The sequence below is a fragment of the Gorilla gorilla genome, chromosome 11 (genome assembly GCF_029281585.2).
Source record: "Gorilla gorilla gorilla isolate KB3781 chromosome 11, NHGRI_mGorGor1-v2.1_pri, whole genome shotgun sequence".
Lineage (NCBI taxonomy): Eukaryota > Metazoa > Chordata > Mammalia > Primates > Hominidae > Gorilla > Gorilla gorilla.
In genome coordinates this window covers 62639568-62664844 of record NC_073235.2, presented here as the reverse complement: position 1 = coordinate 62664844, position 25277 = coordinate 62639568, and the positions used below count along the sequence as shown (strand labels likewise).

Genomic DNA, 25277 nt, shown 5'->3' with positions numbered 1-25277 from the left:
CTGCCAGCCTTTGTTATCAGGATGATGTTGGCCTCATAAAATGAGTTAGGGAGGATTCCCTCTTTTTCTATTGATTGGAATAGTTTCAGAAGGAATGGTACCATCTCCTCTTTGTATCTCTGTTAGAATTCGGCTGTGAATTCGTCTGATCCTGGCCTTTTTTGGTTGATATGCTATTAATTATTGCCTCAATTTTGGAGCCTGATATTGTTCTATTCAGAGATTCAACTTCTTCCTGGTTTAGGCTTGGGAGGGTGTATGTGTCCAGGAATTTATCCATTTCTTTTAGATTTTCTAGTTTATTTGCATTGAGGTATTTATAGTATTCTTTGATGGTAGTTTTTATTTCTGTGGGATCGGTGGTGATATCCCGTTTATCATTTTTTGTTGCATCTATTTGATTCTTCTCTCTTTTATTCTTTATTAGTCTTGCTAGTGGTCTATCAATTTTGTTGATCTTTTCAAAAAGCCAGCTCCTAGATTCATTGACTTTTTGAAGGGTTTTTTGTGTCTCTTATCTCTTTCAGTTCTGCTCTGATCTTAGTTATTTCTTGTCTTCTTTTAGCTTTTGAATGTATTTGCTCTTGATTCTCTAGTTCTTTTCATTGTGATGTTAGGGTGTCGATTTTAGATCTTTCCTGCTTTCTCTTGAGGGCTTTTAGTGCTATAAATTTCCCTCTACACACTGCTTTAAATGTGTCCCAGAGATTCTGGTATGTTGTGTCTTTGTTCTCACTGGTTTCAAAGAACATCTTTATTTCTGCCTTCATTTCGTTATGTACCCAGTAGTCATTTAGGAGCAAGTTGTTCAGTTTCCATGTAGCTGTGCAGTTTTTAGTGAGTTTCTTAATCCTGAGTTCTAATTTTATTGCATTGTGGTATGAGAGACAGTTCATTGTGATTTCTGATCTTTTACATTTGCTGAGGAGTGCTTTACTTCCAATTATGTGGTCAGTTTTAAAATAAGTGCAATGTGGTGCTGAGAAGAATGTATATTCTGTTGATTTGGAGTGGAGAGTTCTGTAGAGACATCTATTAGGTCTGCTTGTTGCAGAGCTGAGTTCAGGTCCTGGATATCCTTGTTAAGCTTCTGCCTTGTTTATCTGTCTAATGTTGACAGTGGGGTGTTAAAGTCTCTCATTATTATTATATGGGTGTCTAAGTCTCTTTGTAGGTTTCTGAGGACTTGCTTTATGAATCTGGGTGCTCCTGTGTTAGGTGCATATATATTTAGGATAGTTAGTTCTTCTTGTTGAATTGATCCCTTTACCATTATGTAATGGCCTTCTTTGTCTCTTTTGATCTTTTTTGGTTTAAAGTCTGTTTTATCAGAGACTAGGATTGCAACCCCTGCTTTTTTTTGCTCTCCATTTGCTTTGTAGATCTTCCTCCATCCCTTTATTTTGAGCCTATATGCATCTTTGCACGTGAGATGTGTCTCCTGAATACAAACCAATGGGTCTTGACTCTTTATCCAATTTGCCAGTCTGTGTCTTTTAATTGGGGCATTTAGCCCCTTTACATTTAAGGTTAATATTGTTATTTGTGAATTTCATCCTGTCATTATGATGTTCACTGGTTATTTTGTCCGTTAATTGATGCAGTTTCTTCATAGCATCGATATCCTTTACAATTTGGCAAGTTTTTGCAGTGGCTAGTACCGGTTGTTTCTTTCCATGTTTAGTTCTTCCTTCAGGAGCTCTTGTAAGGCAGGCCTGGTGGTGACAAAATCTCTCAGCATTTGCTTGTCTGTAAAGGATTTTTTTTCTCCTTCACTTATGAAGCTTAGTTTGGCTGGATATGAAATTCTGGGTTGAAAATTCTTTTCTTTAAGAATGTTGAATATTGGCCCCCACTCTCTTCTGGCTTATAGGGTTTCTGCCGAGAGATCTGCTGTTAATCTGATGGGCTTCCCTTTGTGGGTAAATTGACCTTTCTCTCTGGCTGTCCTTAACACTTTTTCCCTCATTTCAACTTTGGTGAATCTGACAATTATGTGTCTTGGGGTTGCCCTTCTTGAGGAGTATCTTTGTAGTGTTCTCTGTATTTCCTGAATTTGAATGTTGGCCTACCTTGCTATGTTGGGGAAGTTCTCCTGGATAATATCCTGAAGAGTGTTTTCCAACTTGGTTCCATTCTCCCCATCACTTTCAGGTACACCAATAAGACATAGATTTGGTCTTTTCACATACTTCCCTACTTCTTGGAGGCTTTGTTGGTTTCTTTTTACTCTTTTTTCTCTAACCTTGTTTTCTCACTTTATTTTATTAATTTGATCTTCAATCACTGATACCCTTTCTTCCACTTGATTGAACCGGCTATTGAAGCTTGTGCATGCATCACGAAGTTCTTGTGCCATGGTTTTCAGCTCCATCAGGTCATTTAAGGCCTTCTCTACACTGTTTATTCTGGTTAGCCATTTGTCCAATCTTTTTTCAAGGTTTTTAGCTTCCTTGCAAGGGGTTTGAACATCCTCATTTAACTTGGAGAAGTCTGTTATTACTGACCTTCTGAAGCCTACTTCTGTCAGCCTGTCAAAGTCATTCTCCGTCCAGCTTTGTTCCATTGCTGGTGAGGAGCTGCAATTCTTTGGAGGAGAAGAGGCACTCTGATTTTTAGAATTTTCAGCTTTTATGCTCTGGTTTCTCCCCATCTTTGTGATTTAATCTACCTTTGGTCTTTGATGTTGGTGTCCTACAGATGGGGTTTTGGTGTAGATGTCCTTTTTGTTATGTTGATGCTATTCCTTTCTGTTTGTTAGTTTTCCTTCTAACAGTCATGTCCCTCAGCTGCAGGTGTGTTGGAGTTTGCTGGAGTTCTACTCCAGACCCTGTTTGTCTGGGTATCACCAGCAGAGGCTGCAGAACAGCAAATATTGCAGAACAGCAAATATTGCTGTCTCATCCTTCTTCTGGAAGCTCTGTCCCAGAGGGGCAGCCACCTATATGAGGTGTCTGTCGGCCCCTACTGGGAGGTGTCTCCCAGTTAGGCTACATGGGGATCAGGGACCCACTTGAGGAGGCAGTCTGTCTGTTCTCAGAGCTCAAATGCGGTGCTGAGAGAACCACTGCTCTCTTCAGAGCTGTCAGACAGGAACATTTAAGTTTGCAGAAGTTGTCTGCTGCCTTTTATTCAGCTATGCCCTGCCTACAGTGGTGGAGTCTAGAGGCAGCAGGCCCTGTTGAGCTGTGGTGGGCTCCACCCAATTTGAGCTTCCTGGCTGCTTTGTTTACCTACTAAAGCCTCAGCAATGGCAGATGCCCCTTCCCTAGCCAGGCTGACGTCTTGCAGATCGATCTCAGACTGCTGCACTAGCAGTGAGCAAGGCTCCATGGGCGTGGGAGCCACTTAGCCAGGTACGGGACAGAATCACTTTGTCTGCCAGTTGCTAAGACCTTGGGAAAAGCACGGTATTTGTGTGTGAATGTCCCGTTTTTCCAGGTAGTCTGTCACAGCTTCCCTTGGCTAGGAAAGGGAAATCCCCCTGACCCTTGCACTTCCCGGGTGAGGCAATGCCCCGCCCTGCTTCGGCTCACCCTCTGTCAGCTGCACCCTCTGTCCAGCCAGTCCCAATGAGATGAAGTAGGTACCTCAGTTGAAAATGCAGAAATCACCCGTCTTCTGCGTCGATCATGCTGGGAGCTGCAGATCGGAGCTGTTCCTATTCAGCCATCTTGGAAGTGTTCAACTCTTTTTGGTAAATTCCAAAGAGTTTGATCACTGGATCATATAGTAAGTGCTTGTTTTGTTTTGCAAGAAACTACCACACTGTCTTTTGTAGTGGCTGTATCATTTTGCATTCCCACCAGCAATGAATGAAAATTCCTATTGCTCCACATCCTAGTCAGCATTTGGTGTTGTCAGTGTTCTGGATTTGGGCCATTCTAATACATGCATAAAGGTATTTCATTGTTGTTTAATTTGCCTTTACCTGCTGACATTTAATGTGGAGCATCTTTTCATATGCCTATTTGCCATCTCTGTATCTTCTTTGGTAATATGTCTGTTAGGGTCTTTGGATCATTTTTTAATTGAAATGTTTGTTTTCTTGTTGAGTTTTAAGAGTTCTTTGTATATTTTGGTAATAGTCCTGTAGTAGACGCGTATTTTGCAAATATTTTCTTCCAGTCCATGACTTGTTTTCTTGTTCTTTTGACATCGTCTTTCACAGAGTAGAAGATTTTAATTTTAAGTCCAGCTTACCAATTTTTTCTTTCATGGATTGTGCCTTTGGTGTTGCATCTAAAAAGTCATCAACATACTCAAGATAATCTAGATTTTTCTACCATTATCTTTTTGGAGTTTTATGGTTTTGCATTTTACATTTAGGTCTGTGGTCATTTTGAGCTAATGTTTGTGAAAGGTGTAATAATGTGTCTAGATTTTTTTTTCATGTGAATGTCCAGTTGTTCAAGCACCGTTTGTTGAAAAGACTATCCTTGCTCCATTGTGTTGCCTTTGCTCCTTTGTCAAGGTTCAATTGACTATATTTATGTAGGTCTATTTCTGGGCTCTCTATTCTGTTACATTTGTCTGACTATTCTTTTGTCAATACCACACTCTTTGGATTGCTTCAGCTTTATAGTAAGTCTTGAAGTCAGATAGTGTCAATCCTCCAACTTTGTTCATCTTCAGTGTTGAGTTGGCTATTCTGGATCTTTTACCTTTCCATAGAAGCTTTAGAATCAGTTTGTTCATATCCACAAAATAATTTGATGGCATTTTGATTGGCAATGCATTAAATCTATAAATGAAATTATTAATTTTGTCTTATTTATTAATCTTTTCCTTTATGGGTAGTGCTTTTTCTATCCTACTTAAGATATTCTTGTTAACCATAAGGCTGTGAAGATAACTCCCCTGACTTCTACAGTGATAACAGTCAAAATAGTTGTTGTGCTTTTGTGGGGAGGAGTAATGACTGGGAGGCAATACAAGGGAAGATACTAGGGAGCTGGTTATATTCTCTTTCTTTTCTTTCTTCTTTCTTTCTTTTCTTTCTTTTTTTCTTTCTTTCTCCTTCCTTCCTTCTTTCCTTTCCTTTTCTTTTCTTTCTTTTTTTTTTTTTTCTGAGGCAAGGTCTCACTCTGTCACCCAGGCTGGAATGCAGTGGCTGCGGCCCCAACCTCCCAGACTCAAGCAATCCTCCCACCTCAGCCTTCCAGTAGCTGGGACTGAAGGTGCACACCAACATGCCAGGCTAATTTTTGTATTTTTTGTAAAGATGGGGTCTCACTATGTTACCTGGCTGGTCTCGAACTCCTGGACTTGAGTGATATACCCACCTCAGCCTCCCAAAGTGTTGGGATTACAGGCATGAGCCACTGAGCCTAGCTTATATTCTATTTCTTGATTTTTCTGGGTGATGGTATTTGCTTATTTACTTAAATATTTCTTGAACGGTATATTTATTACTGGCACACTCTGTATGTTACGCTGCCATTAAAGTTGATAAGAAAGAAAGAAAGAGAGAGAAACAGGGAGAGAGAGAGAGAGAGAGAATGCTAGCCGCTGGCTAAAGAGATACAAAGTAATGACAAAAAATACTTAGAAAGATTTGAGGAGAAATTTGTGAGCAGATTATATGACATCATATATTCTCAGTCTATGTAAGCCAATCTTTTAGTACTTACTAAAGATTTCAGTAGAATACATATAGTAAGTCTATTTCCAGATTAGAAGCATTGATGTTGGTTAATAATATAATATTGAAAGCAAACAGTTCTGTGAGCATAAAATAAAGTAACATTAGTGACACATTAGTGAGGCTTCATAAAGAGAGTTAAGCAAGCAGAGAGTCTAAAGAGAAGCAGCCGGCTGCTCTGAGCATTTGGTTTTACAAATTCTTTATTAAAATGTGATAGATTTGATCATTAAACATGGTATATGTGTATCAAAATATCACACTGTACCCCATAAATATGTGCAGTTTATTATGCATCCATTAAAATAATAATAAAAGCAAGAAAAAATTGCTGCTAGCTGATATGTGACCACTCGACTTGTGACTTCTCACCCTCAAATGAGGGGCATGCCTCACATGGTCTCTATCAAATGAGGGCTACTGAGCTCTGAGGTAGGAGGGGTCTCTGAGACTATAGTAGAAATGTCACAAGAGTGGGCTATAAGGGCCCAGTAGAGTTACTGTCCAAAGCAGAAATCAAATCAAGGTACCCAGCAAGGATACAGTTAATACGAAACACTGACCCAGCAGACAGCCAGGTTCTGAAGAGCTAAGCACACAGGAGATACAGTCGGAGCAGGAATGGGGGTAACATCAGGAGCTGCCCCTTCTGCAGGTCAGAAAGCCAGGATATCACCAAAGCCAGAGAGGCTCTGCAAGGTCCTCAACAGGAGTCTTTTTGAAGAGAAGGCCAACCAACAGCCTGTCCACAGTTAACTAGGCAGCAGGTGTGTGACCGCATGTTCCTCTGCCCTGAGCCAAGCAGGAGTGCACACCTGACAGCTGGTTCTGGCAGCCAGACACTGAGAGGCACCAAACTGGGAGTCCCTCTCTGAGAGGAGCCCAGGATGTGCAGGTGGGAATGCAGGTGTTTCCTCTGTATCACATCTGCCTGCTAAATAGCTCTCTGTCAGTTTCTTATGCTTTCTCTTCCACAAAGAGGAGAATTCCAGGGAACAAATGCAGACTGTTGGATATATACGTAATCTTTTTGGAGATGGGGCCGAGTGAAGAGATAAATAGGACTTGAAGAAGGAAGTTAAGAAAACTAAGGTAATCAGAAAGAATGAGTGAGAAAAGCAACCTCAGGAACTCCTGGGTGGTATGGTAGGGAGGACAGGGAAAATCCATAATTAGGATAATCTGCAGATAGATAATAGAGAATTCAAGCCCAAGCATAAGAGCTTGCATTTCTAATCAGCTCATGCAACATCATGTTTGCAGTGTTCACCATTTCTAATATCCAAGCATCATCTTTTAGAGTCACAAATGCTATAATTCATCACATCCAGGCATGCAAAATCATCCTTTTTCTAACATTAAACATGTTTAATTACTACGATTTATAATAGTGCGTTAAGACTTTAATGAAAGGAAGGCATTTGACACATGATATTTACAGTAATCATAATACTACAATATTTAAAGTATAAATTTTGACAGTGTTAGAGCAGGAAGCCAAATTGTCCATATTTTTAGTTAATTATTTGAAATGCTTTTGGGGGAACTCAGCATCCAGAAATTAATTAATAGTTTTCCTCTGTGCAATTGTCAGTGTTAACCACTGGTTACTGCTACTGGCTGCCAACGCTTTTATATCGTCACTCTAGTGGAAGTCAGCGATTAATGGTAACCACTTGTCCTAATAGCCAAATGCCAAATGTCATACCGCATGCAGGATTATAATTACGCTTTAGGAAGTGGATGGGTTTGGCTTTGTTAGCCAAGAATTAACCACAAATTTGGAGGCCACTTGAACTACTGCTTGCAGAATATATCTGTGACACCTCAGTCCTGGGGTTCTCAGGATGTTTTTCAAGGATAGCAGTTTCATAAAAAGCTAAGAGCCTTGAAATCCTTTTCCTAAGAGACCTAAACTTTTCTTTGTCAAGCGCGAAAGGTTCCCTCTGCCGTCTCTTCTGGGATCAGTCAAATTTACACACATTCCAGCTTCACTTAAGTGGAATTCAAGTTCCTGTGTAGGTATTCGCTGTTAACCACATGTCACATGCTTCACAGCCCTTTGTGACATATGTTTATTTGAAAAGGTAAGTCCGTAAACCAGTGCCTTCCTTGTATTTTACAAGTTTCCCCTGACTCAGGGAAACAAAAGGGGGTCCTCCATCATCAGGCAGCAATGTGGGACACAAAGTAAGGTAAGGAATGTTACCTGGATTCCTGCCCACAGCCCCCTCAATAATAAAACAGTGTCAAGGCAGAGCAGCATCTCACACTGTTAAGAGTTCAGATTTTACCAGGCTCAGTGGCTCACACCTGTAATCCCAACACTTTGGAAGGCTGAGGTGAGAGCATTGCTTTGAGCCTAGGAGTTCGAGCTACAGTGAGCTATGATCAGGCCACTGCACTCCAGCCTGGGCAACAGAGTGAGACCTTGTCTCTAAAAATAAAAATTAACAACAACAACAAAAATAATTAGATTTCTACTGACTTCAAACTTCAACACAATCGTGACCACTGAAATAAGAGGAACATTAGAAACCCTCAAATCAAAACCAAAACCCATTTTTCCACACAAGTGTAGAAAGCTTGGACTCACCCAGGGACCCACTTCTAGCAAGTGCCCGGGGCACCCTGCATGCATTCTGTGTTCTAACATTGCCCTGGCTTCATTTGTTCCTCTCCTTGGTTCTCTTTGTCCTAATTTATTTTCTTAGTATCACTATTATAATTAATGATAATTATCCATTCTAATATAGTTTTGTGCATTTTCTAAAACACTTAAATCTTCTTTAAATAAGATAGAATATCATTATGTTTGAACTATATGAAATGCCTTAAATCCTTTACTCAAAGCTTACTTACTCTTTTCTACATACAATTTTAATAAATTCAGTCATCTAATTTCATAGCACACAGCAACTCAGAAGACCACAGCTGAAAGAAAGAGTGGTTGTTGACATAGTACAGTATAGAAAACCTACTTAGTAGATGTTGAATGCAATAGTAAATAGATAAATGAGTAAATTAGTAGGTGAGTAATACCTTAGAGCTCACCAAGGAGAAGGTAGAAATCATTTAAAAACACATATAAGAAGCAACAATGTAACAGTCAGAGCACACTTGGTATGGGTGTGACCTCTCCGGAGATTTCAAAAGCCTTTGATGATTACAGAACCATAGTTTATTTAATTTATTATTATGATTTTTTTTGAGACAGGGTCTCACTTTGTCACCCAGGCTGGAGTGCAATGGCAACCTATCAGCTCACTGCAGCCTCAACCTCCTGGGCTTAAGCGATCCTCCTGCCTCAGCCTCCAAGTAGCTGGGACTACAGACGTGCCATCACACCAAGCTACTTTTTGTATTTTTAGTAGAGACGGAGTTTCACCATGTTGGCCAGGCTGGTCTCGAACTCCTGAGCCCAAATGATCTGCCTGCCTTGACCTCTCAAAGTGCTGGGATTACAGACGTGAGCCAGCATTCCTGGCAAAACTGTAGTTAATATTGATAAGTATAACTCTATTCCTTCAAGCAAAGGCCAAAGTATTTTGGGGAATCTTTGTTTAAGAAGACAGGTATGTCTATCACACACCTTGTAAAACTTTTCATTTGAAAACAACAAAATTTAAAACATAAAACTCCAGGGTGGGGAAATTTCCAGCTGTCTGGAAAATTCCCTTCTTTGCGGTGCCTCATTCCCTGGCCATGCCCGATGCCTGGAGTGATGATGAACTCATATTGCTAGTTCTCAGGTGGGAATGATGCCTCAGGAAAAAACACTGTGGGTAAAGAATGCTTTCTGCACTAGCTTCTGACTCACTCCACGGTGATGTGGTGGGAGCACACAACCCCAGCACGGTGCTAGCATCCTGAAAGGGAGCTCATTACCAGGAGGAAGGGAGAGCTCACTGCAAGCATCCAATAATTCACTCTCTTTCTCCACCAAGCGGTTACTCCTTAAGGCCTCTAAACTGAATGACTTACAGAGCAACCTGATTCCCCTCATTGCCCATGTGCACCAAACCTTGGTTTCTGCAACGTTACAAAAAGAGAAGTTCCTGGGTGTGTGCTGAGAACATTTTGGACAAAGGATGCTTCACGAATGGAAGATGTTATATAAATGCTACTATTATTTGAGACTTGACTCCTCTGGAGATAAAAATCACAGCCTTAGACCACGGCAACCATAGACCCTAGATTTCCCCAGTGCTGACTCTGCCCAGTCCATTTTCCACTTGAGCACAGGAAGCAGCACAAAGTAAAGGCTACAGTTTCAGGAGAAAAGCAGGTTTGTTATCACGAACCTGTTTTCCCTGGCCAGTTAAATAGAGGCAATCATAGCCAGCAGGCTCAAACCCACACTTTTCTCAATTACCATGAGGAAACAAAGATTGACTTACTCTTTTTCTGTTTACAGAATTACGCAAAACTTATTCCTGGAGCTACAGTAGGGCTACTTCAGAAGGACTCCGGAAACATTCTCCAGCTGATCATCTCAGCTTATGAAGTAGGATATTTTACAGCTGGCTTCTTTTTTGCATTTCTTTGGTATTCAAAAACTAAGATGTGATTTAGGCAGTTAAATGTTAGTTACTTGTTGGTAGAGAGAGTGCTTATCCAAAAAAAGTCTCTGCATGAATGCAGCCAAAATATAAATTTTGTTCATTTTGCTTGCTGATCTTCTTCCTGGAAGGTGGAGCTGAAGATAGAAAAATCATAAAACTGATCATAAAGTTGAGGTTGTTTTTATAATAATAAGCAGCAGTAACATTGTTGCCAGCAAAATTTTAAAGGCTCCACGAGTCATACAATTAAGCTCTCCTCCATCTGAAAAAAAATGAAGTTTAAATTGCCAGTGAGTGACAGAGTTATGTAGAGAGCTAACTCTACAGGCTTGACGATACTAGGTCATAACTCAAGCAAAAATACAAGTGTTGGCTATCCACCAAAACACCAGTACACAAGGAATGCCACTTTTTAATTTCTATACTTTGGAGAACTAGGGACATTTTCCACTGGTTTATGAGTAGGTGTGTAAATTTTTGCTTTGACTTTGGGAATTAGTACCTGAGGACAGAATTCCTCCCTTAAAATTAGAATATATACCTACGGTGTTGTTATGTTCTCATTCTTTTTCTCCATTTCATAACTCCATTAGTCAACAATGGATGGCCCATTGTCAATTATTTTTAATTTTGGTTCCTAAATATCACCCCCCCTTTTTTTTGCCTTTACTTACAAAGAAATACACATACAGAGAGAGAAAGAAGAAGCCCTAAATTAGGATAGGAATGAAAAAAAGTAAATTTTTTAGTAAGGAGTAAAGCTCTACTATTTACTGTGAACAGCAACTATGTAAGAACAAGTGAATAACAATTCTCCTGATTTTTGATGTTTTAAAATTACAAAAAAAAAGGCCCATCTGTAATATACGCCAACATTTAGCATGTATGAACCAGCATTCCTTAACTAAAATGACATATCAGAATCAACACGGAAAGTTTTTAAAAATAGGCCTATCCTCTCACAGACATCTTTGAAGGACTTCAGGGGAAATGAGAGCTACATATTTTGGAAAGAAAAAAAAATTCCCCAATAATTTTGACGTTGCCCCACCAATTTTGAAACTCCCCTGAAGGAAGAAAAGCAAGATATTCCTTCTCAAGTACTTCATTTCTTCAGAAAATAAAATACAGATGTGTCCATTAAAATTATAAGATGATGGTTTTGTTTTGTTTTGTTTGTTTTACTGATAGCCTCAGAAATTTCAGTTTTCTTAGATCACATCAAATTCATCACCACATTAGCTCATGCTTGAAATTCTTCCAGTCAGGAATGCTCATCAACAAAACGCTATAAAAACCTTCCTCCCTGTCATGCAGTAATTAAAGTTTTAATGTGTAGAATCAAATAAAATCACACAGCAATCCTTCACTGTATCAGAATGCATGCCATTTTTTCGAATCCAATACTCTCAACACTGTTGGCCACTAACATCATTGGAGAAACTAAGCAGATTAGAAAACACTGAATTGTCAAAAATATTTCCCCCTCCAGTAAGAGCAGCCCCCATGCCTCTGCTTGCTCTGCCAGAGGTTATGGCTCACTTTAAGATCCCAAATACTTCACGCAACTTACAGGGTAGTTGAAATCAAGGCATTAAACATTTGAATTAAATCTTCTGTCCTTGTTTTACTATCTCAGAAATACTAAGAAGTGTCTATTATTCTTAAATGAAACAATCTTGCACTGAAGTGATTATTGGAACTTTATGATTCACAGGGCAAAGTCTGTAATAGATCCTGGCACTAGTTCGAATTATTTTTCTACTGTTATTTTTTAATGTATGCTAAAAAGAATTTAAAATATGGGGACACATAGACTGAATTTCTTTCTAGTCTATAAAAAGAGAGAGAAGGAAAGAGAATATATTGAGAGAAAACATAAAACGCTTCTGACTGACCCCTAGTAGGGCAGAGGTAGACAATTTGTGTTTATAACTTTGTGGCTACAAACTTCAGCTCAGTGTTTTACAGCGCCGTATTGATATTTTAAAAAAATCTTAAATACCGATGTGTACTTATCTGATCATCATTCACTAATTTTCTTTCTTCCCCGATCGTATAATAAAAGCTACCGAAATATCAGCAATCCCAAGGATAAGTTCCTCTGCTTGTGTTTAAATTCCAGGAGGGAATTGACTTGGTTTCTTTTGTTTTTCCTGGTTTGTAAGAGATGCTCAAAAAATGAATGAATGAAACTATGAAAAATACAAATAAGCGTTTATGTCCTTTCCTTGGGAAATTCACACTAAAATATTCCTGGTCAAATTTGCAATATGCTGTTAAATTATAGCAATGCTGAAATTTCCTTTATTTAGGTCAGATCATGTCATCCACTAGTCCTCATAATTGCTGTCGTAGTCTTCTAGCTCATATTCCTTAATTTTTATTTGGCTCCTGACTCTATCTCCAACATTGCTTCTATTTTAATCTTATTATTTCAGTATAAACAGATTTTGGAGGAAGGCAGGGTCATTTTACTATACATTTGGCAAACTTACACATAAAGTATCAAAGCATCTCATTTCCCCATAAATATATACACCTACTATATACCCACACAAATTAAAAATAAAACAAATTTTTAAAAAATTACACTTAAGGGAAATTTGAAGCCGAATATGCTTTTTAAATGCCAACAAGAAAATGGATATGTGGACTTAAAACTTTTGGATTAACTGGAGTGTAAATTAATTCATAATATTTTTAAATTGGTTTTATTCTGTTTTTCTATTTTTCATAATTTGGTTTGGTTCACCTACAATACAGACTTTCATTTTATAAGTGAACAAGGAATAGAGAAAGTAAAATGATAAACTTCTTGAGGAAAGAAAGCATTCTTATAGTATTCCCCAGACCTAACTCTACACTAAATACATTCCAATATTGATTTTAAGGCACACTTTCCCCCTACATTTTAACATCTCTAAAATTGAGCTCCATCTTACAGTTGATGGTGAGTTACAATCACCATTGTGGTGCCAGGCAGCAGTCATGATGTAGTTTTCATGGACTATTGTGATTGTACTCACTTCAATTCATTAGAGGCATTGTTGCTACATAAATATTAAGTTTAATTGCTGTTTTAAAATATATTTTAAGATGTGTACTGTGATTTGATATTGAGATGAAAAGTTTATTATGTATGCAGAAATGTACCAAAACAGAGCAGCAGGGTGTAAATTTGATATCAATGAAGCAAATATTCATTGGTGGAGGAATGACTTCAATTGTGGATTCTTTGCAAAGCAACAAACAGCTGGTTTATGGGAGCTAAGAAATCATGATACACATAAAGGAAGCTGTTGTTTAATTTTGTTACTGAGATATAAGCAAAAGAATTGCCTTTTATATGCCAATCTATGCAACTCAGGGCAGGAGAATTTGCCAAATCCTTCAGAATGGATAAAATGATTTTCAAAGCAATGATAGATGGATAGGACTGATTCATATGGCGTGCAGAACCATCTTGAGGTATTTTGTCGTAGTTTAATTGTTGTAAGATAATGGTGAATCTTATAATGTTGGCACCTTAGATTTGATAATATATAAAATGTATATATGATTGCTCACTTTCTTGCTCTTGATTGATGATATACTGAATTTCTTTAGACACCCAATTTAGTTTTATTTATTTGTAGTTCAATGAACATGATTCACGGTTTCTTCTTCTGGCTATATTTTTGGGGTTGTGACTTCACTGAACTCTTTATGTTGTAACTAAAGGAACTGCGGTCTGAGGTGGAACTGGAAGTATTAGGAGACACTGAAGGACTCAACTTGTCATTTACAGCCATCTGTAACAACGGTACCCTCTTCCAACACCAAAAGAAATGCTCTCACATGAAAGTGGGAGACACAGTAAGTAGCTGGCCAGTAGACAGTCTGAATAAATACCTGGATGGGTCAGAAGTTAGCTGAGCTCACTGAAGCTGGATTTCTTTCAAGAATTTTAAAAGCAATTTTCAAAGATTTTCTAGTAAATGCTTTTGGCAAAGCTGATTTCCGTGAAGCCTTGTTTCACCTCGTGCATTTTGGTGGATGGAGGGAGATAATTAGTATTTTCTTTTCCAGGCTTCCTTCAACGTGACTGTGAATATCCCAAACTGCGAGAGAAGAAGCAGGCACATTATCATAAAGCCTGTGGGGCTGGGGGACGCCCTGGAATTACTTGTCAGCCCAGAATGCAACTGCGACTGTCAGAAAGAAGTGGAAGTGAACAGCTCCAAATGTCACCACGGGAACGGCTCTTTCCAGTGTGGGGTGTGTGCCTGCCACCCTGGCCACATGGGGCCTCGCTGTGAGTGTGGCGAGGACATGCTGAGCACAGATTCCTGCAAGGAGGCCCCAGATCATCCCTCCTGCAGCGGAAGGGGTGACTGCTACTGTGGGCAGTGTATCTGCCACTTGTCTCCCTATGGAAACATTTATGGGCCTTATTGCCAGTGTGACAATTTCTCCTGCGTGAGACACAAAGGGCTGCTCTGCGGAGGTAGGCTGTGTTGAAATCCATCTTACCCTGTGGCTGCTCAAGTATCAGCAAGGGGCTTGGCATCCTCTGCACCTTCCAGTTTCCTGGGCACAGTAGGTGCTCAATAAATATTTGCTGATCAGCCTTAGACCTAGGGTAACTGAATCTTCTCTTGTAGGTTTTCTGGCTCTAACATTCACTTGGGGTGAGATTTCTGCCAACTGAACTTATGTCTATTATTGTTTCCCTAAGCGTAGATGAAAGATACAAGTATCTTCTCTCTGGTTGACACCCAGACTCTACAAAAGTGCCTGTTATATGAACTCCATTACCTTCCAGGTTTTTCTTTTTTTTTTATTATTATACTTTAAGTTTTAGGGTACATGTGCACAATGTGCAGGTTTGTTACATATATATACATGTGCCATGTTGGTGTGCTGCACCCATTAACTCGTCATTTAACATTAGGTATATCTCCTAATGCTATCCCTCCCCCTTCCCCCCACCCCACAACAGGCCCCAGTGTGTGATGTTCCCCTTCCTGTGTCCATGTGTTCTCATTGTTCAATTCCAACCTATGAGTGAGAACATGCGGTGTTTGGTTTTTTGTCCTTGTGATAGTTTGCTGAGAATGATGGTTTCCAGCTTCATCCATGTCCCTACAAATGACATGAACTCATCATTTTTTATGGCTGCATAGTATTCCATGGTGTATATGTGCCACATTTTCTTAATCCAGTCTATCATTGTTGGACATTTGGGTTGGTTCCAAGTCTTTGCTATTGTAAATAGTGCCGCAATAAACATACGTGTGCATGTGTCTTTATAGCAGCATGATTTCTAATCCTTTGGGTATACACCCAGTAATGGGATTGCTGGGTCAAATGGTATTTCTAGTTCTAGATCCCTGAGGAATTGCCACACTGACTTCCACAATGGTTGAACTAGTTTACAGTCCCACCAACAGTGCAAAAGTGTTCCTATTTCTCCACATCCTCTCTAGCACCTGTTGTTTCCTGACTTTCTAATGATCGCCATTCTAACTGGTGTGAGATGGTATCTCATTGTGGTTTTGATTTGCATTTCTCTGATGGCCAGTGATGATGAACATTTTTTCATGTGTTTTTTGGCTGCATAAATGTCTTCTTTTGAGAAGTGTCTGTTCATGTCCTTTGTCCACTTGTTGATGGGGTTGTTTTTTTCTTGTAAATTTGTTTGAGTTCATTGTAGATTCTGGATGTTAGCCCTTTGTCAGATGAGTAGATTGCAAAAATTTTCTCCCATTCTGTAGGTTGCCTGTTCACTCTGATGGTAGTTTCTTTTACTGTGCAGAAGCTCTTTAGTTTAATTACATCCCATTTGTCAGTTTTGGCTTTTGTTGCCATTGCTTTTGGTGTTTTAGGCATGAAGTGCTTGCTCATGCCTATGTCCCGAATGGCATTGCCTAGGTGTTCTTCTAGAGTTTTTATGGTTTTAGGTCTAACATTTAAATCTTTAATTCATCTTGAATTAATTTTTGTATAAGGTGTAAGGAAGGGATCCAGTTTCAGCTTTCTACATATGGCTAGCCAGTTTTCCCAGCACCATTTATTAAATAGGGAATCCTTTCCCCATTGCTTGTTTTTCTCAGGTTTGTCAAAGATCAGATAGTTGTAGATATGTGGCATTATTTCTGAGGGCTCTGTTCTGTTCCATTCGTCTATATCTCTGTTTTGGTACCAGTACCATGCTGTTTTGGTTACTGTAGCCTTGTAGTATAGTTCGAAGTCAGGTAGGGTGATGCCTCCAGCTTTGTTCTTTTGGCTTAGGATTGACTTGGCAATGCGGGCTCTTTTTTGGTTCCATATGAACTATAAAGTAGTTTTTTCCAATTCTGTGAAGAAAGTCAGTGGTAGCTTGATGGGGATGGCATTGAATCTATAAATTACCTTGGGCAGTATGGCCATTTTCATGATATTGATTCTTCCTACCCATGATCATGGAATGTTCTTCCATTTGTTTGTATCCTCTTTTATTTCATTGAGCAGTGGTTTGTAGTTCTCCTTGAAGAGGTCCTTCACATCCCTTGTAAGTTGGGTTCCTAGGCATTTTATTCTCTTTGAAGCAATTGTGAATGGGAGTTCACTCATGATTTGGCTCTGTTTGTCTGTTATTGGTGTATAAGAATGCTTGTGATTTTTGTACATTGATTTTCTATCCTGAGACTTTGCTGAAGTTACTTATCAGCTTAAGGAGATTTTGGGCTGAGACGATGGGGTTTTCTAGATATACAATCACGTCATCTGCAAACAGGGACAATTTGACTTCCTCTTTTCCTAATTGAATACCCTTTATTTCTTTCTCCTGCCTGATTGCCCTGGCCAGAACTTCCAACACTATGTTGAATAGGAGTGGTGAGAGAGGGCATCCCTGTCTTGTGCCCGTTTTCAAAGGGAATGCTTCCAGTTTTTGCCCATTCAGTATGATATTGGCTGTGGGTTTGTCATAAATAGCTCTCATTATTTTGAGATACATCCCATCAATACCTAATTTATTGAGAGTTTTTAGCACGAAGCACTGTTGAATTTTGTCAAAGGCCGTTTCTGCATCTATTGAGATAATGATGTGGTTTTTGCCATTGGTTCTGTTTATATGCTAGATTACGTTTATTGATTTGTGTATGTTGAACCAGCCTTGCATACCAGGGATGAAGCCCACTTGATCATGGTGGATAAGCTTTTTGATGTGCAGCTGGATTTGGTTTGCCAGTATTTTATTGAGGATTTTTGCATCGATGTTCATCAGGGATTTTGGTCTAAAATTCTCTTTTTTGGTTGTGTCTCTGCCAGGCTTTGGTATCAGGATGATGCTGGCCTCATAAAATGAGTTAGGGAGGATTCCCTCTTTTTCTATTGATTGGAATAGTTTCAGAAGGAATGGTACCAGCTCCTCCTTGTACCTCTGGTAGAATTCGGCTGTGAATCCATCTGGTCCTGGACTTTTTTTTGGTTGGTAAGCTATTAATTATTGCCTCAATTTCAGAGCCTGTTATTGGTCTATTCAGAGATTCAACTTCTTCCTGGTTTAGTCTTGGGAGGGTGTATGTGTAGAGGAATTTATCCATTTCTTCCAGATTTTCTAGTTTATTTGCATAGAGGTGTTTATAGTATTCTCTGATGGTAGTTTTTATTTCTGTGGGATCGGCGGTGATATCCCCTTTATCATTTTTTATTGCATCTATTTGATTCTTCTCTCTTTTCTTCTTTATTATTCTTGCTAGTGGTCTATCAATTTTGTTGATCTTTTCAAAAAACCAGCTCCTGGGTTCATTGATTTTTTGAAGGGTTTTATGTGTCTCTGTTTCCTTCAGTTCTGCTCTGATCTTAGTTATTTCTTGCCTTCTGCTAGTTTTGAGTGTGTTTGCTCATGCTTCTCTAGTTCTTTTAATTGTGATGTTAGGGTGTCAATTTTAGATCTTTCCTGCTTTCTCTTGTGGGCATTTAGTGTGATAAATTTCCCTCTACACACTGCTTTGAATGTGTCCCAGAGATTCTGGTATGTTGTGTCTTTGTTCTCGTTGGTTTCAAGGAACACCTTTATGTCTGCCTTCATTTTGTTATGTACGCAGTAGTCATTCAGGAGCAGGTTGTTCAGGTTCCATGTAGTTGAGCAGTTTCGAGTGAGTTTCTTAATCCTGAGTTCTAGTTTGATTGCATTGTGGTCTGAGAGACAGTTTGTTATAATTTCTGTTCTTTTACATTTGCTGAGGAGTGCTTTACTTCCCACTATGCGGTCAATTTTGGAATAGGTGTGGTGTGGTGCTGAAAAGACTGTATATTCTGTTGATTTGGGGTGGAGAGTTCTGTAGATGTCTATTAGGTCTGCTTGTTGCAGAGCTGAGTTCAATTCCCGGATATCCTTGTTAACTTTCTGTCTCATTGATCTGTCTAATGTTGACAGTGGGGTGTTAAAGTCTCCCATTATTATTGTGTGGGAGTCTAAGTCTCTTTGTAGGTCTCTAAGGACTTTCTTTATGAATCTGGGTGCTCCTGTATTGGGTGCGTATAAATTTAGGATAGTTAGCTCTTCTTGTTGAATTGATCCCTTTACCATTATGTAATGGCCTTTTCTCTTTTGATCTTTGTTGGTTTAAAGTCTGTTTTATCAGAGACTGGGATTGCAACCCCTGCCTTTTTTTGTTTTCCGTTTGCTTTGTAGATCTTCCTCCATCCCTTTATTTTGAGCCTATGTGTGTCTTTGCAGTGAGGTGGGTTTCCTGAATACAGCACACTGATGGGTCTTGACTCTTTATCCAATTTGCCACTGACTGACCTTTTAAATATATATGACTTTGGAAAAGTAAAAACTAGGTAGACTGCTAAATGAGCATGCTACCAAGGATAAGGAGCACAAAAATATATTAAATGGGCTTTCAGGGCCTTCACTCATTCCACAAATATTTATTAAACACCTACTATATGACACATACTAGGTTAGGCACTGAGCATAAGAAAGATGAGTAAGTGCATGTGTGAAAAAGCCTACAGGAAGGACAAAGATGGAAAATTACTCGGAATATCTTGAGAAATTTGAGAAAAATTTAAAGTAGAAATATGTATGTTTTAATATCCTACATAGATGTAAAATCGCTATAGTTTAAGGATATATTGTATATGACTATTGTAAAATCATTCTTTATATATATATATGCACACATATATATAAGTGTAATCTATTCAGAAAAGAATTATAAATATGTTCATATACTCTTAAACAGTATAAATTTGTCTTATAGATTGAAATATTAACTGAATGCTGAATTTAAGCTTCAATATCTCTGTTCTTCACACTATGTAAGCAGACAGCTATTCAAATCAGAAAGCCATTATCTTTATAGAAAACTAAGCAAGTTATGTTTTTAAAAGACAGTGTTAGGAACATATAAAAAAGACTAATTTTGGGGGAAATAAAAGACCTGAAAGAAAGAAGCATCAAAGAAATCCAAGCTTTCTGAAAACCATTTGATACCCTTAGAAGTGTACCTACCTTTCATTTCTTTGCTGCTGCTGTTGCAGCCAATAAGTTCTTCTGAGAATATATGCCTTTTTTCCCTCCAGAGAGTGAAAAATTTATGGTCTGTTCTGATCGAGACACATTTCTCTCCCTTTTCATTTAAAGGTTTATTTCCTGGTTTAATAGGTGTGTTTCCAAACCCACATCAGTCCTCTTTTCACATGATGCAGATGGGGCACAATCTGAAGGTGACAAGAAGCCAGCCAAAGGCCGTCACCACATCACAGAGAGGATATATTGGGCAGAATCCCATATTGCATGTCTAATAGGAATCTTGTAATAAAATACATGTTCAAAACACTTGAAATTACCTTTCCAAAAGCCCTAAGTGTAATCTAACAAAATATAATAGAGATACTAACACGACCTATATTTCATCCGTTAAATCTTGGATCAAAGAGATCTAAGGCTGTATAAAATGCTGAACTCTGTTTAGCAACAGAGCTTTGCTTGATGGTCTTTCGCTTTATTTTTTACCATGCATGAGGAACAGAAATAAACTAAAAAAGACTTGATCTGTGGATTGTAGCTAGGAAGTTCTGACAACAGTGCGTCTCTTTTGAATCAGGTACAGTGATTGCTACAGAAATTCTATTTAGAAAATACGATTTATTTAGCTAGACTCAGAAAACTTCACCAATGCCAATTTCCTTCGACCATTACTGTTTCTCAAAAGCTATTTTGGTTTTTAGTAACATCACAAAGGATGTTGCTCTATAATTAGTAACTTTTCTTTCAAATGGTATAATGAAAGTAAATGCAATTATAACAAATGGTTAACAAATGGTCATGGAGTACCTACTATGTGCCTGGCATTGTGCTTAGTGCAGGGACAGAAATTGTGCCTGGCATTAGAATAGACACTCTGCTGCTGCTGTTGTTTTATTTGCAACAGAGGATCAAACATGCTACAGCTCACAACTTGTGTGGATCTCCAGTTTGTAACTAATATACTCAGCAATGTGCCACTTTTCTGAAGAGCTATTATCGCAATGTTCTTTTTCATACAGCTTCTTTCATCCATCTGTAAGCACTCAAAGATACAGAGCTCCATTGATTTTTTCCTTGCGCAAATTCCATTAGTCTCCTATATTTTGATTCTAAGAGATGGAAACTAACAGGCAAATGATATTAGAGAAACACTTCCTGCCATTATGCACTTACAGTTATTGTCAATGGCATTCCAGAAAGATCTATCCCTCTGAAATAGCATGGTAATTTTTTCTTGATCTTTGGTTATCATCTTGTCCCTCCATGAAACCAATATGAAAGTTTTGTTGTTGTTGTTGTTGTTGTTGTTGTTGTTGTTGTTGTTGTATGAACCAGTACTCTAGATAACTGGTTGTTTGAGGATATCAATTAGCAACTTTGGAAACCAGGTCAGTGGCTCTGGAAGGCCAGGAGAGAGGAGGGCCTCTAAATTCTGAGAGGAGCTCCGTGTTTTTGCCATGATGGTCCTTTTCTACTGCTCCAGGAAGGATTTTCTAAATTTCTGCCAAGTACTTCCTACATGCAATAACATACTTGAGCATTCTCAAAGCATTTGGAAATGCATCTTTCATTTAATAATATTTGTAAATCATATTAATTTTCCAGAATCAACTGTAATATGGAATTTCTTTCTATCATAAGTTTCCCCTTTTGTTGAGGAAGAAACAAAAAGATACTGTAGTTTAGAAGATCATTTACATGTAAAAATGAAATTAATGGCTTTGGCCCAAATCATTTAATTATTCTTTGCTTTGAATTAATTATGTCAATTATAAATTGTATAGGTTATGAAACGCAGTTGAAATATATCTTAACATCATGAATCCAGGTAAATTTCAACTCATCTTTCATTAGACAAATAATGCACACAAACACACACTTTAAGATGGTGTGAAACTCATATAAATTTAGTGTGTTGCTTGACTTACAGTGATGTTATGTCTGGATAAACTCATTATTTTACATTTTACAATGAGTTTATCCAGACATAATCCTATCATAAGTCCAGAAGCATCTATACATACGTGTGTGTATGTGTATATATAGAGTATATAGAGAATATATAGAGAGAGAGAATATATATGTATATACATATAATCACCCACCACATAATGACGATTTTGTCAACAACACAGTACATATACAACGGTTGTCCCATAATTTTATAATACTGTATTTTTACTGTACCTTTTCTATGTCTAGATACACAAATGCTCACCGTGGTGTTACAATTGCCTCCAGTACCCAGCACAGTAACATATTGTATAGGTTTGTAGCCTAGGAGCAATAGGCTATACCATATAACCTAGGTGTGCAGTAGGTTTACCATCTAAGTTTGTGTACGTATACTCTATGGTGTTTACACAATGATGAAATCACCTAATGATGCATTTCTCGGTACATATTCCCATTGTTAAAAGACACATGACTGTGTGTGTGTGTATACACACATATACATATATATACACACACACACATATATATATACATATATGCACACACATACCTACAGAAATCAGAATCCAATTTCAAAATCTTTGTGTCTATCATCTTTGTTTGGTGATTTTTGACCAAAGAATTAAGCCCAGGACTCTCCTACTCCAATTTCCTTAGAGCCCAGTCATCAAGATAGAAAAGTAAGCCACTTACTAGACCAAAGTTTACAAGAGAAAGTCCAGAATTCTTCCTTCTACAGTGAACTTGGCAGTGTCTCCTACAAGTAGAATCCTGTTTCACTTGTGATTTTTTTCTACATCTACTTTGTTTTCAGTAAAAGTATAGGAATTTTAATACCGGTAGATAATTTTGTTTACAAATTCTTCCTACTGGATAGTTTTCAGAAATAATGGCAGTAACTAACACTTGTATAGTGCTTATTTATGGGCCAGGTACCGTTCTAAACACTGTTATATACTGTCTTAGGTAATCCTAAATTTTGCTGGAAGAGCAAAACTTGGGAGGCAAAATGCCTAATGCACATTTCTTTTTTTTTTTTTTTTGAAGAAAAGTATCAGTTACGAGAGTTTGCAAATAAATGTTATTTGTTTGAAACATCCAACACCTATGTTAGTGTCTTGTGCATGGCAGGCACCCAGAATAATATTATGGAAATGACACAGAAGCCCATTATTTTAAACACTTGTAAAATCATTTTTGAAGTATTTCATACATCATTAAGTGGCCATATCAAAAGGGGCTCTTTAGGATTAGATGGGCTACTTGTCTACAGCAAAAGTGTCCAGGTGCCTCCCTCTTTAACAGTGTCTGCCCCAGGCCTCTGCAACATCACTTCTGTTCCCTTCCTACCTCTCAGTCTCTTCTGTAAGGATCCTTTTTTCTGATCACATTTTAAGTCCTGAAACTCTCCAGAGTTTTTCTCACTCTACCTGCTTGCCCTAGATGACCTGATCCATGACAGCTTCAAGTACCACCTTTCCCTAATGGATCCCAAACCCCAAACGTCAGGCCCATATATATATTCAGCCTCCTACTAGGATGTCCCACAGGCCCCTTGAGCTCCTCAGAGCCAAAAGTGAACTCATCATCTTCCCCACCCAAAGCTGCTTCTCCTCCTCTGTTTCAATAATCAGGTTCTACTCTGTGCCAGGCATTGGTGATACGGCAGTGACCATGAGCTAGCTTCCATTCCAGTTCAGTGAAAAGCCACATCATCCATCTGGCTGCTCAGTCTAGTCACCTGGGGGAGAATTCCATCCCTCTGTCTCTTCCCTCAACCCTCCGCCTGGCACCAATTGCACCCACACCCTGAGCATTCCATGCCCGAATATATATTCTTTCCTCGCTGCTCCCATGGGCACCGCCTTGGTTCATGGTCTCATATCTTCTTGCCTCTACTCCTGATTTTTCTGTCTGTAGCTTGACCCTGTCTACTGATGCTAAAAAATGTCTAGACAAAACTTTCAGGATAGAAGCTCTTCCTTCAGCCAATAAGGCTTTTCATGGTCTGATTTCTGACTTTTTGTTATCCTTTCCATTTCCCCACCTGCCACACTCCATATGCAACTTTGGCTGTATCCATAGGAAAGTTCTATGGGTATTAAGCAGGTCACATGATTCCACATGTATTCCTGAAATGCATAGAACCTTTTTTTTTTTTTTGTATTGTCTACCCGTATCTTTCAAATTTAGCTCAAGCATTACTTCCTTTGGAAACCCTCAAATCTCCAGTTTAATTTGGAAACTATTCCCCTATGTATATTTATTAGTAGTAGTATTCATTAGCCTGCCTCCTATACTAAATTATAAGTTCAATGACCTTGTCTTACTTAATTTTATATCCTCATACCTAATACAATCTTTGGCACATAGTATATGCTCAATTAAAGTGTGTTAAGTAGTGAATTTTTTGAGCACTCAGTGTATGCTTATGGGACATCTAACTGGTGAATGTAAAATTAGGAGATATATACATTATGTCATCCAGTCACAAGCATTGGAAGTAGACTTTATTCCCTCTGTTTTATAGATAAGGCTCTCATGATCACACAGCTTGAGTGATATAGAGGGGTGGGCTTTAATCCAGGTCTGTCTTGCATCATTGTCATATGGCATCTTAACTAAAAGCAAAATATAAAAATAACTAAATAAATAAATATGCACAGAGACACACATTCACATCAAATATCTTTTACGTGCTTTCTGGATTATCTCATTCGGTCTGATTACAAATTCTATTTCATATAATATGTGGATGAAAAGAGCCAAACTCTGTAAAATATTCGAAGAGATTTATTCTGAGCCAAATATGAGTGACCATGGCCCGTGACACAGCCCCAGGAGATCCTGAGAACCTGTGCCTAAGGCAGTCAGGGCACAGCTTGGTTTTATGCATTTTAGGGAGACATAAGACATCAATCAATACATGTAAGATGCACATTGGTTCTGTTCAGAAAGGTGTGACAACTCAAAGGGGATGGGCAGGACTCTCAGGTCATAGTGGTTGGTGATTGGTTGAAAGAGTCTATCTAAAGACCTGGAATCAATAGAAGGGAGTACCTGCGTTAAGATAAGGGGTTGTGGAGAACAGGGTTCTTATTATGCAGATGAAGCGTCCAGGTAGCAGGCTTCAGAGAGAACAGATTGCAAATGTTTCCTAGAAGACTTAAAAAAGGTTCCAGATTCTTAGTTAATGCTCTCTTGGATCAGGAAGAAGATCTGGAAAGAAAAGGGGATTCTCTGCAGAATGTAGATATTCCCCACAAGAGACAGCTTGGTCAAGCCATTTCAAAATATATCAAAGAAACATATTTTGGGGTAAAATACTTTACTTTCAGGACCTGCTATCTATCATGTTGGTATCTTATTGCTACAAAGAGTCTGCTTTGTCAGTCTTCAGGTTTCTGTCTTTTTGTTAATGTTGGTCAGCTGTGCCTGAATTCCAAAGGGAGGAGGGTATAATAAGGCATGTCGGACCACCTACTCTCATCGGGGCCTGGACTAGTGTTTCAGGTTTAGTTTACAATGCCCTTGGCTGAGAGGAGGGGTCCATTCAGTTGGCTGAGAGGCTTATATTTTTATTTATGGTTTACTAACATAA

General features: G+C 38.6%; 1 protein-coding gene across 2 annotated transcripts in view; it reads left to right on the top strand.

The window, feature by feature from the left end:
* Positions 1 to 25277, top strand: part of ITGB6 (integrin subunit beta 6) — a 99473-nt gene that overhangs the window by 48169 nt on the left and 26027 nt on the right. For both annotated transcript variants that reach the window (XM_004032696.4, XM_019022437.3), the window contains exons 8-10: positions 10062 to 10151; positions 13933 to 14067; positions 14281 to 14698. In XM_004032696.4, coding sequence (XP_004032744.2) covers positions 10062 to 10151; positions 13933 to 14067; positions 14281 to 14698 — 643 coding nt within the window. The remainder of the gene's footprint in view (positions 1 to 10061; positions 10152 to 13932; positions 14068 to 14280; positions 14699 to 25277) is intronic.